The 12,960-nt window shown below is 50.8% G+C and overlaps 1 protein-coding gene across 1 annotated transcript in view; it reads left to right on the top strand.

Moving 5' to 3' along the window:
* The window catches only part of CRX (cone-rod homeobox), a 29,314-nt gene extending 16,964 nt beyond the window's left edge, over positions 1 to 12,350 (top strand). The window contains exons 2-3 of the mRNA XM_033229275.1: positions 11,007 to 11,176; positions 11,670 to 12,350. Of these exons, the coding sequence (XP_033085166.1) occupies positions 11,007 to 11,176; positions 11,670 to 12,350 (851 nt within the window). The remainder of the gene's footprint in view (positions 1 to 11,006; positions 11,177 to 11,669) is intronic.
* Positions 12,351 to 12,960: the final 610 nt, after the last annotated feature.

Below are 12,960 nucleotides of genomic sequence, written 5' to 3' on the forward strand. Positions count from 1 at the left end.
ATGGAAAATACAAAAAATTAGTCGGGCGAGGTGGCGGGCGCCTGTAGTCCCAGCTACTCGGGAGGCTGAGGCAGGAGAATGGCGTAAACGTGGGAGGCGGAGCTTGCAGTGAGCTGACATGGGGACACTGCACTCCAGCCTGGGAGACAGAGCGAGACTCCGTCTCAAAACAACAACAACAACAACAAACCACTATCAACAGAGTAAAGAGGCAAGTCACAGAATAGGAAAAAACATTTGCAAGTCACACATGTTTTAAGGGATTGATAATCAGAATATACCGACTCCTAAAACTCAACAGTAAAACAACAACAACAAAAAAACCCTGATTTAAAAATGGGCAAAGGACTTGAATTGACAGTGCTCTGAGAAGATATATAAACGGTGAATCAACACTCAACAGTCTGGCCAGGTGTGGTGGTTCACGCCTGTAATCTCAGCGCTTTGGGAGACTGAGGCGGGCAGATCACTTGAGGGCAGGAATTTGAGACCAGCCTGGCCAACATGGTGAAAACCCGTCTCTTCTAAAAATACAAAAATTAGCCGGGCATGGTGGCGGGCGCCTGTAATCCCAGCTACTTGGAGGGCTGAGGTGGGGGAATCGCTTGAACCTGGGAGGCGGAGTTTGCTGTGAGATGAGACTGCCCAACGGCACTCCTGCCTGGATGACAGAGCAAGACTCCATCCTCCTCCCCACCCCCAACCCCTGCCAAAAACAAACAAACAAACAAAAAATAAAGACAGACCATGCCAAGTTTTGGTGAGGATATGGAGTAACCGAAAATGTAAACTGGTAAAATCGATTTGGAAATCTGTTCTGCGTTATCTATAAAATTTGAACAAATGGCTTATCTGTGACCCCAAAATTCTACTTCTAGTATTGTACTAACAGAAATGCATACATGGCAGGGTGCGGTGGCTCACGCCTGTAATCCCAACACTTTGGGAGGTTGAGGACGGTGGATCGCTTGAGCTCATAAGTTTGAGACCAGCCTGGGTGACATAGGGAGACCCTATCTCAAAAATAAGAGAGAAAGAAAGAGAGAGAGAGAGAGAAGGAAGGAAGGAAGGAAGGAAGGAAGGAACACATTTGTGTAATCACCGCCCAGAGTGAAAAACAGAATACTCCCAGCAGCACCAAGCTGTATGGGCCATGATTGCACCACTACACTTGGTGTGTGAATTTTCCTCAACCAATGTTTTACTTCAATGCCCCTATAGGTGGGCCAGAAAGGAGACATTTTCCAGAGAAAACCCGAGGCCCAGAGCAGTAGATGAAAAAGCAGCTATTTTCTATGAATTTGGGAAAAAGAAATTCTATTCCCAAGAGAAAGGGAATGTGGTCTAGAGCTACCAGAGAAAGGAACTAATTTTCTAAAAATACAATAGACTTTATTTTATTTTATTACTTTTTTTTTTTTTTTTTTTTAGATGGAGTCTCACTCTGTTGCCAAGGCTGGAGTGCAATGGCACGATCTGGGCTCACTACAACCTCTGCCTCCCGGGTTCAAGCGGTTCTCCTGCCTCAGCCACCCAAGTAGCTGGGACTACAAGTGTACACCACCACATGTAGCTAATTTTTGTCTTTTTGGCACAGATGGGATTTCGCCATGTTGGCCAGGCTGGTCTCGAACTCCTGACTTCAAGCGATCCGCCCACCTTGGCTTCCCAAAGTGCTGGGATCACAGGCATGAACCACTGCGCCTGGTTCATGTAAATTTCACTTACATTTTGCATCGTTAATAACCCTGCCCCTTGGGGAATTCACAGGGCATGCCATGAAAATTCTCCCTGGTCCCATGGCGGCCTGTCCATGGGGCCACCATTCTCAGCAGCTTCCTATGTGTCACTCTTCATGCCTGCTGTGCATGTGGGAGCAAAACTGTACCTATGTCTTGTTTTCCAATTTCTACACTGTCATTTTATGTTTTTTTTTTTTTTTGAGACAGAGTCTCACTCTGTCGCCGAGGCTGGAGTGCAGTGGTGCGATCTCGGCTCACTGCAAGCTCCGCCTCACAGGTTCACACCATTCTCCTGCCTCAGTCTGCCAAGTAGCTGGGACTACAGGTGCCCGCCACCACGCCCGGCTAATTTTTTTTGTATTTTTAGTAGAGACGGGATTTCACTGTGTTAGCCAGGATGGTCTCGATCTCCTGACCTCGTGATCCACCCGCCTCGGCCTCCCAAAGTGCCGGGGTTATAGGCGTGAGCCACCGCGCCCGGCCTTCTTGTCTCTTTACTTTGCTGCTCAAGCATGGTTCAAGAAACTTGTGTTCTTTTTCTTTTTCTTTTTTTAATTTTTTGAGACAGGTTCTTGCTGAGTCACCCAGGCTGGAGTATAGTGATGCCATCACAGCTTACTGCAGCCTTCACCTCCCACACTCAAATGGTCCTCCCACCTCAGGCTCCTAAGTATCTGGGACTACAGGCATGCACCACCACGCCCGGCTAATTTTCGTATTTTCGGTAGAGTTGGGGTCTCACTTTGTCGCCCAGGCTGGTCTCAAACTCCTGGGCTTAAGCGATCCCTCCCATCCCCTGCCTCGGCCTCCCAAAGTGCTGGGATTACAGGTGTGAGCCACTGTGCCCGGCCTCCCTTTTTTCTTTCTTTTCCTACTTTTCTTTCTTTCTCTTTTTCTTTTCCTTCCTTCCTTCCTTCCTTCCTTCCTTCCTTCCTTCCTTCCTTCCTTCCTTCCTTCCTTCCTTCCTTCCTTTCTTTCTTTCTTTCTTTCTTTCTTTCTTTTTCTTTCTTTCTCTCTCTTTCTTTTTTTTTGAGATAGAATCTCATTCCGTCACCCAGGTTGGAGTGCAATGGCACGATCTCAGCTCACTGCAACCTCTGCCTCCCACATTCAAGTGATTCTCCTGCCTCAGCCTCCCGAGTAGCTGGGATTACAGGCACCTGCTACCCACGCCAGACTAATTTTTGTATTTTTAGTAGAGACGGGGTTTCACCATGTTGGCCAGGCTGGTCTCGAACTCCTGACCTTGTGATCTGCCTGCCTCAGCCTCCCAAAGTGTTGGGATTACAGGTGTTAGCCACCGTGCCTGGCCTGTTTCTTGTATCTGTCTTCTTATTTTTTTCTTCTCCCCACTGTACCCCACCGCGACGCCCGGCTTCCCAAGCTTATGATGTCTTCCTTACTTCTGCACCTCTCTCTTATTTTCTGTTTTTTGGGAATGACATTTGAGCTCCTCCAAGGTCTGATGCCATCTGGCCCTGGCTCAAGTCTCCATCCTTCTTGCCCTGGCTTGCTGGCCTCTTCCTGTCCCTAAACAAGGCAAGCTCTGAGACAGAGGCCAGGTGTGGGGCTGAGGTGGATAGAGAGGCTTGCCGCTGAGCTGACAACAGCCATTCTCAAAGTGTGGTTCCTGCTGCATCTCAGTGGCGTCAGCATCACCTGCTAATCAGAAACTGAAACTCTAGGGGTGAGACCCAGGGATCTGGGTTTTAAGGAGCTCTTCAGGGGATTCTGATGCCAACTAGATCTTGAAAATTGCTGGCTTATGGCTGGGCATGATGGCTCCTTCCTGTAATCCCAGCACTTTGGGAGGTCAAGGTGGGCAGATCACTTGAGGTCAGGAGTTTGAGACCAGCCTGGCCAATGTGGTGAAACCCTGGCTCTACTAAAAACACAAAACTTTGCCAGGCATGGTGGTGGGCGCCTGTAATCCCAGGTACTCAGGAGGCTGAGGCAGGAGAATGGCTTGAACTCAGGAGGCAGAGGTTGCAGTGAGCTGAGATTGCGCCACTGCACTCCAGCCTGGCAACAGAGGAGACTGTCTCAAAAAACCAAAAAACAGAAAACAAAAAAACAAAAAAGAAAATTGCTGACTTAAACTTGGTGCATTGGTGGGGGCTGGGAGGAGGCTGGTTTTCAAGATAATAATGTTGATCAGTATCTCTTGCAGGGGAGAGGTGAGGTGAGGCAGGGCCGCTAGTGACATTGCCCTGGGGACAAGCATGCAAGGACTGGGGAGGATTCTCCAAACCAGGGGAGCAGGGGAGGGATCAGGGAGGGTTCTCTGTGCCAGGTCCCCTCCTGAGCAGATGTCATGATAAGAGATGCCTGAATCCACCCAGGCCCATTGTATAGGTGGGGAAACTGATCCTGGAGGGAGGAAGGCTTTTGCCCAAGGTCACACAGCTGATAATAATGAGGACCTCCAGGGCTTCCCAGCTGCTCTGAGATACTGCCTGGAATGTTCAGTACAAGGGAGTTGGTGAAATACCAGAAAGAGAAAAGCAGCCCCCAATGGCCAGGGGCTGGCCTTGCACTCACATCCAGGCCTTCCATGCTCTCTCTTTGGATAGAATGGATTTCAGGTGGGGCACGGTGGCTCATGTCTGTAATCCCAGTATGTTGGGAGGCTGAGGTGGGCAGATTACCTGAGATCAGGAGTTCGAGACCAGCCTGGCCAACATGGCGAATCCCCATCTCTACTAAAAATACAAAAATTAGGTGGGCCTGGTGGTGGGCGCGTGTAAGCCCAGCTACTCGGGAGGCTGAGGCAGGAGAATCGCTTGAACCCAGGAGACAGAGGTTGCAGTGAGCTAAGATCGCACCATTGGACTCCAGCCTGGGTGAAAGAGCGAAACTCCGTCTCAATAAATAAGTAAATAAATGAATAAATAAACAAACATTGTTAAAAAAAGAAAGGATTTCATAAAACACAATGCATGGTGCAAGAACTGGATTTAAACAAAGAAACAAGCACAAACGCACAAGGTTATTCCTTGTGTTGCCCCGAGCTCTCTGTAATCATGTCTGAACCCAGAGAGAAATATGTTGTTCAAACCACAAAGATCCATGTCCTCCTATTCTGTCAAATACAAGTGACACTGTTTCTATACAAAAACCCTAGTTCTGGGCACTCCTCATCCCCTTCACCTTCAAGGTAAGAGAATCAGAATGACCCTCTTTTCCTGACAGCATCGAACCCAGAGCAAAACCACTTTTCTTATTTGTTAAAACTGCAGTAAAACAGGCATAACATACAATTTACCATCCTAAACTTTAATTTATTTGTTTACTTTTATGTTTTTAGAGACAGGATCTCGCTCTGTTGCCCAGGCTGGAGTGCAGTGGTGCTATCTTGGCTCACTGAAGCCTCCACCTCTCAGGCTCAAGTGATCCTCCCGCCTCAGCCTCCTGAGTAGTGCCTGCCAGCACGCCTGGCTAATTTTTGTATTTTTAGTAGAGACCGGGTTTCACCATGTTCCCCAGGTTGGTCTGGAACTCCTGGGCAAGAAATCTACTTGCCTCAGGCTCCCAAAGTGCTGAGATGACAGGCGTGAGCCAGGGCACCCGGCCCCAAACTGAAACTTTGTACTTATCAAATATTGAACTCCTCATTCTCCCCATCCCCAACCCTTGGGAACCTCTAGCTTATTTTCTGTCTCTATGAATTTGTCTCTTTTAGATATTTCTTGGGAGTGGAATCATACAATATTTGTCCTGGCTTATTTCATCTAGCATAAATACTTTCTAGGTTCATGGAGGTTGTAGCCTGTGCCAGAACTTCCTACTTAAGGCTGAAGAATATTCCATTGCATGGATAGACCACATTTTGTTCATTCATTTGATAGACATTTGGATTGTTTCAGCCTTTTGGCTATTGTAAAAGATGCTGCTATGAACATTAGTGCACAAATATTTCTTCGTTTCCCTGATTTAAATTCTTTTTTTTTCCTGTTTTTAAACATTTTTTTTTGTTTACATTCTTTTTTTTTTTTTTTTTTTTTTTTTTTTTTTTGAGACGGAGTCTTGCTCTGTCGCCCGGGCTGGAGTGCAGTGGCCGGATCTCAGCTCACTGCAAGCTCCGCCTCCCGGGTTTACGCCATTCTCCTGCCTCAGCCTCCGAAGTAGCTGGGACTACAGGTGCCCGCCACCTCGCCCGGCTAGTTTTTTGTATTTTTTTAGTAGAGACGGGGTTTCACCATGTTAGCCTGGTCTCGATCTCCTGACCTCGTGATCCGCCCGTCTCGGCCTCCCAAAGTGCTGGGATTACAGGCTTGAGCCACCGCGCCCGGCCTGTTTACATTCTTTTGGTATAAAAGTCACTCTGTTTTGAACCCTTTCCAAAATTATCAAATAAGCTCAAATCCTATAACATTTGCCATTAAAAGCAAGGGCAGCCGGGAGTGGTGGCTCATGCCTGTAATCCCAGCACTTTGGGAGGCTGAGGCGGGCACATCACCTGAAGTCAGGAGTTTGAAACCAGCCTGGTCAATATGGCAAAACCCTATCTCCACTAAAAATACAAAAATTAGCTGGGCGTGGTAGTGGGTGCCTGTAATCCCAGCTACTCGGGAGGCTGAGGCAGGAGAATCGCTTGAATCTGGGAGGCAGATGTTGCAATAAGCTGAGATCGATCGCTCCATTGCACTCTAGCCTGGGTGACAGAGCGAGACACCATTTCACAAAAAAAAAAAAAAAAAAAAAAAAAAAGGCAAGGGCAAAAGCCACAATTCCTTTCGCATCAATCTAAAACATACTTTCAAACACCCTCTTATTGAGAGGCCCCAAAGATTCTCTTCCCTTTCGTGTTCCTCCTTCTTGCAAGAAGACAATAAACTCAACTTTGCTTGACTACTGGTGTCCCTCTGATGGGCTTTAGCTGATGGACATTGACAGGTATCACCAAGTCAGTCTTAAAAACCAACCAGCCAGGCATGGTGGCTCACACTTACAATCCCAGCAATTTGGGAGGTTGAGGCAGCAGGATCACCTGAGCCCAGGAGTTGGACATCAGGCTGGGCAAAAGAGCAAAACCCTGTCTCTACAAAAAATATAAGAAATTAGCCGGGCAGGGTGGTGGGTGCCTGTAGTCCCAGCAACTTGGGAGGCTGAGGTGGGAGGATCGCTTGAGCCCATGAGGTCAAGGCTGCAGTGACCTGTGATCGTGCCACTGTACTCCAGTCTGGGCAACAGAGCAGGACCCTGTCTCAAAACCAAAAATACCAAAACCAAAACCAAAACCAAACAAAACAAAAAACCAACCTATGCTCCAAAACCATTTCTGGAGAAATAATCAGATTCCCTACCCCTTCACCTACTAAGCCTAGGTAGAGTCTCTTGTCTTAATCTTTGCCAATCGAATATGCAAAGTTTTTTTTTTTTTCTCACAGAGTCTTGCTCTGTCACCCAGGCTGGAGTGCAGTGGTGCGATCTAGGCTTCCTGCAACCTCTGCCTCCTGGGTTCAAGCAACTCTCCTGCCTCTGCCTCCCAAGTAGCTGGGATTACAGGCGCCCACCACCACGCCCAGCTATTTTTTTGTATTTTTTGTAGCCATGGGGTTTCACTATGTTGGCCAGATTGGCCTCAAACTCCTGACCTCATGATCCGCCCACCTTGGCCTCCCAAAGTGCTGGGATTACAGGCATAAGCTACCACGCCTGGCCTCGAATATGCAAAGTCTTACACTTGACTTCTTTTAGAAATTACAGAGAGGGGGACCTTTTACCCACAACTTATAGACCAAGAAAACTGCGAGATCATTCCTGTTGACAGCAGGGCCATCATCTGCCTTGGTGAATAATGTGTTCCCGGCTACCTAAAAGTGGAACAAAATGTGCAATTATGGTAAAATGTTCCCAGAAAGGAAGCAGAATATAGATACAATGATGGAAGGATGCCACTATGAGATACTAAGCAACCGTTTAAAAGAGTGCAGTGAGGACACGTGCAGTGGCTCACGCCTGTAATCTCAGCACTTTGGGAGTCCGAGGCAGGTGGATCATGAGGTCAGGAGAACGAGACCATCCTGGCTAACATGGTGAAATCCCATCTCTACTTAAAATATAAAAAAATTAGCCAGGCATGGTGGTGGGCACCTGTAGTCCCAGCTGCTGGGGACAACGCATGCGATGAGGAATCATTGCTGGGGATGCTGCTTTCTACAACAGCTGAGGCAGGAGAATGGCATGAACCCAGGAGGCAGAGCTTGCAGTGAGCCGAGATTGCGCCACTGCACTCCAGCCTGGGCAACAGAGTGAGACTCCGTCTCAAAAAAAAAAAAAAAAGAAAAAGAAAAGAAAGGAAAAAAATAGTGCAGTGAACTTGTAAACATACGATCTATTTGTTTTACAATTTATTTATTTATTTCCAAGACGGGGTCTCGCTGTGTCACCTAGGCTGGAGTGCAGTGGTTTGATCATGGCTCACTGCAGCCTCAAGTTCCTGAGCTCAAGGGATCCTCCCGCTTCAGTCTCCCAAGTAGCTGGGACTACAGGTACCTCCCACCACGCCTGGCTAGCTTTTAAAAAATATATATATTTTGTAGAGATAAGGTCTCGCTATGTTGCCCAGGCTGGTCTCGAACTTCTGACCTCAAGTGATCTTTCTGCCTTGACTCCCAAAGCCCTAGGATTACATGCATGAGCCATCGTGCCCAGTCACTATTTGTTTTGTTTCAGTTTATATTTATTTATTTATTTTGAGACGGAGTTTCACTATTGTTGTGCAGGCTGGGGTGCAATAGTGCGATACTGGCTCACTACAACCTCCACCTCCAGGGTTCAAGCAATTCTCCTGCCTCAGCCTCCTGAGTAGCTGGGATTACAGGCATGTGCCACCATGCCCAGCTAATTTTGTATTTTTAGTAGAGACGCAGTTCATCTATGTTGGTCAGGCTGGTCTCGAACTCCCGACCTCAGGTTATCCTCCCGCCTCGGCCTCCCAAAGTGCTGGGATTACAGGTATGAGCCACTGCGCCCAGCCGAATTTTCTTATATTTAAATGTCTATCTTCACAAAATAGTACCAGTGAGCTTGTTCATCTGTTTATGCCTTTGTTGGCCAAATAAATAGCCACAGTGCAAAATCACCAGGGTCACTACTGTGTTCCCAGCATGTCCTGTAGATGAAGCCGGACAACGCATGTGATGAGGAATCATTGCTGGGGATGCTGCTTTCTACAACAGAACTCTCAGTAGCCGGTGAAAACAATGAGCGAGGCCTGTTTATGTCTAAGTTTTATTGAATTTTGAAATTGATTGCATGAGTCATTTCTTTTTCTTTTTTTTTTTTTTTTTTTGGTGGGGAGTGGGGACGGAGTCTCCCTCTGTTGCCCAGGCTGCACTGCAACCTCCGCCTCTCAGGTTCAAGTGATTCTCTTGCCTCAGCCTCCCAAGTAGCTGGGATTACAGGTGCCTGCCACCAGGTCCAGCTATTCTTTTTGTAGTTTTAGTAGAGACGGGGTTCTGCCATGTTAGCCAGGCTGGTCTCGAAATCCTGACCTCAGGTGATCTGCCCACCTCGGCCTCCCAAAGTGCTGGGATTACAGGTGTGAGCCACCGTGTCTGGCCTTGATTGACTAATTTTTAGCTCCCCGGATCATAAGCCTTGTTAATCTCCTTGACCCCTGAACCCACGTGGGTCCTGCTATGAGGAGATGAGGGCAGCCAGGGGTCTGACACAGCGGATGCATCTCTAAGGGACCTAACTTGTGTGAACCAAGGTCATGGGTTCCCTGTATATATCAGCAGCGGGTTCATTCACTCACAAGAGCCGGTCAGCAGCGGCCCATGGAAACATCCATCAGACCTGAGTCCCCTCCTGGTTGGAGGAGAGGTAACTACAAGAATGAATAGTAGGGGCCAGAGTGGCCTCAAAGGACCAAAGAGGAGGCTGTAGGGTCATCCAGGAGGGAGGGATGGTGGCTGGACGAGGTGGGCAGCCCAGGAGCTGGGAGGAGTGGCTAGACTCGCTGACATTGGTCATGCGGGGCCCCAGCCCTGGGAAGGAACAAGGATGACTCCTGGGGGCTGACTGGCGGTGCCTCTCCTGAGATGGGGACCCCAACCACAGGTCACAATGCTGACCCCCCCAACCCCACGTGGAATGCCACCTTGCCTGGGCCCATGAGGGTGAAACCAAGGCTGTGTTGCCCACTGAGGTTCCCCGGCTCCCAGCACAGCTTGGCAGGCAGTACCTGATCAGTGATGAAGGATTCATCCATCATTCAGCTCCTCCAGGGGGCGGGACTGCAGGGCAGGGTGGGAAAGGGAGGGTCCCAGCAGGGTGGGCCAGGGTGGGCACAGCATAGAAGTGATTTAAGAGCCAAGCACTTGGCAGTACACACTCATGTCTGGGAACAGAGCAGGACGCAGGATGCAAGACCCTGGTCATCTCCAAGGTGAGCGAGGGTAGGGGTGTGAGAGGTCTGAGCTGATCCTGTGGCCGAGGCTGCAGAGTGCAGATCTGGGCAGCCAGAGCAGGGCTGGGCCTGTGCGGGAGGCTTCCCGTCCTGCAGAGAGGGGAGAACTTAGCGGCCTTTGGGAAATGAAAAATCATGCAGCCGCGCGGGGCGTCTCACGCCTGTGATCCCAGCTCTTTGGGAGGCCACGGTGGGAGGATCACTTGAGCCCAGGACTCTGAAACCAGCTGGGCCAACACAGTGAGACCGGTCTTTACCAAAAATACAAAAGTTACCCAGGGGTGGTGGTGCACACCTGTGGTCCCAGCTACTCGGGAGACTGAGGCGGGGGGATTGCTTGAGCCCAGGAGGTGGAGGCTGCCTTGAGCCGTGATCACATCACTGCACTCCAGCCTGGGTGACAGAGCGAGATCCCCTCTCCAAGAAAAAGAAAGAAGGAAAGAAATTAAACCATGCAGTTGAGTGGAGCAGAGGACTGGGCAGGTGCCTGCACCCCTGCAAGTGTCAGGGTCCCTATAGCCCTTGGATGGGAGGGGAAGGGGCAGCTGGGGAGGGCTGAGCAGGCCTGAAGCAGCCCTGTCTGCTCCCTGGTGAGATGCCTAGGCTCCCTGCCTTCCCTTCTGTGGGGTCCCTAATAATACAGGACCTGTTATCATGCCCATTTCCTAGATGTGGATCCTGAGGCCCAGGGAAGTGCAAGGTCTGGTCCAGATACCCGGCTGCCATCTGCGGTGCCGCCCCAGCCCACACTGCCTGTGCTCCTGGCCTCGGGCAGGGGATGGGGTACCTAAGGGGGCCGGGGGTTGCCTGGGGGCTTCTCTGACCTGTTTCCCTCCCGCTCCCAGGCCCTCCCGTGGCCCCGGACCCTCCAAGGAGACAGAGGCAGGAGCGGACAGTCTACACTCAAAGCCAGCAGGAAGTGCTAGAAAGTTACTTTCAGAACGACCAGTACCCGAACTATGACAAGCGACTGAGTCTGGCGAAGACACTCGATCTCAAGGAGCACCAACTGCAGGTCTGACTCCCAGCCCCACCCCGCCCACCCCAGTCACCCCAAGGAGCCTCTTCACCTCTGTCACTCACCCGGCCTGGGCCGCCCTACCACCTCCTGCCCTGCCACGCAAGGGGTCCCGCCAGTGTAGACCCGGGCTGCATCCTGAGTCCTGTTCCAACTCTATGCTAACCCAAACCCGCCCACAGGATCGGCCCAAGCTGTACCCCACGAGGTCTCCCGGTGCCCAGACCTCAGGCCCCCCTCAGAACCCGCGGTCCCTCCCCTCGAACCCTCCCTGGTCCCCCGGGCTCCCGGGCAGCAGACCCCGCTCCTTCCCTCCCACCCCACCCTTCTCCCCTCCCTTCTCCAGGTCTGGGAGCCGGGGGCCCTCTTATGGTGGGTGCCGGGTGGGGGTGAACAGAGGGAGAGGTTGAGGTTGGCCCCACCCCCAAGCGGCTCACCGGACCGCGCGAGCCCCTCCTTCACACCTCCTCCCTGTCCCCTCTGCCCCCAGGTGTGGTTCAAGAATCGCCGCGCCAAACTAGCTCGGGAGCGACGGCTCCAGCAGCAGCCCCAGCGCGTCCCTGGGCGGAGAGGCCGAGGAGCCCGCGCTGCACCCCTAGTCCCTGCAGGCTTCGCCTCCGTCCCTGGGGGTCCTGAGTTCCCGCAGGGCCGGGGTTCCTGGATCTCCCCTCAGCCGGGCCCCTGGGGAGTCCTCCCAGCAGCAGAACCCACGACCTACAGCCTCCACCAGACCTGGGGTGGCCCTGGGTGTGGAGCACAGGAGGGCCTCCTGGCTGCCCAGGGTCCAGGCCCTATCCCAGGCCCGGCCCAGATCCCAGGCCGCATGTCAGGCCCACTCTCAGGCTCAATGTTAGATCCAGGCTCGAGCCCAGGTCCATTCCCCGCCCCCATCTCGGGCCCAGGTCCAATCCCAGACCCAGTCCTAGGCAGAGCCCTGATGCCAGGTTCAGGATCACTCCCAGCCCCAGCCCCAGACGCCGTGTGGCCTCAGAGCCCCTATGCCTCCAACTTGTTGCCAGAAACCCAGTTATTCCCTGACTTCACGGAGCTGCTTCCGCCCGTAGACCTGTTCGAGGAATCCTCACTCTTTACCACGACATCTCAGTATGAAGAGAAGGATGGCTCCGTGGACGAAAATCACTCAGTCCTTAGGTCATTACTGGATTTATAGGGGGCCTGTGCCTGCAAAGTTCTTCAGATCCCAGAGGGCCTGGAGTGGCTGATCTACACTGCTGGTGACTTTCTGCAGTGAATGCACCACCCTTTACCCACCCTGCTACAGGCAGACATTTGCTGTCTTCACTGTGCAGCCATCACAGGTGGCCTGTGGATGTGCCTGCCTCTCATTTGAATTGAGCCTGAGCATTTCTCTGCTGGGATTGGAGTCGCTGCTCACTGGGATGTTTGGCATTAGTGGATGCCTCTTGAGAGCTTTGTAAAGGGCTTTTCCCAGCCCTCCTGCTGGTCAGTGTCCTCCCCAACACTGAGGATTGTGAGACTTTTTAATGTTTGATCCAGTGACTTGTGGCTTTGTGGTTGTAATATCCATTTCCCTGATGATTGAGAGATTGAGAAATTCTCATGTGGGCATTAGGCATTTTCAAATAGTGACTATTTTTAGTTTTTTTTTTTAATTTTTTCTTATTTTTATTAAATAGTGACTATTCATGCTCTTTTGGGCCCATTTTCTGTAGTTGATTTCATATAAGTATTTTTTTGAGTCAGAGCCTTGCTTTGCCACCCAGGCTGTAGTGCAGTGGCATGATCTTGGCTCACTGCAA

The sequence above is a fragment of the Trachypithecus francoisi genome, unplaced genomic scaffold (genome assembly GCF_009764315.1).
Source record: "Trachypithecus francoisi isolate TF-2019V2 unplaced genomic scaffold, Tfra_2.0 Lachesis_group12, whole genome shotgun sequence".
In the NCBI taxonomy this organism is placed as follows: domain Eukaryota; kingdom Metazoa; phylum Chordata; class Mammalia; order Primates; family Cercopithecidae; genus Trachypithecus; species Trachypithecus francoisi.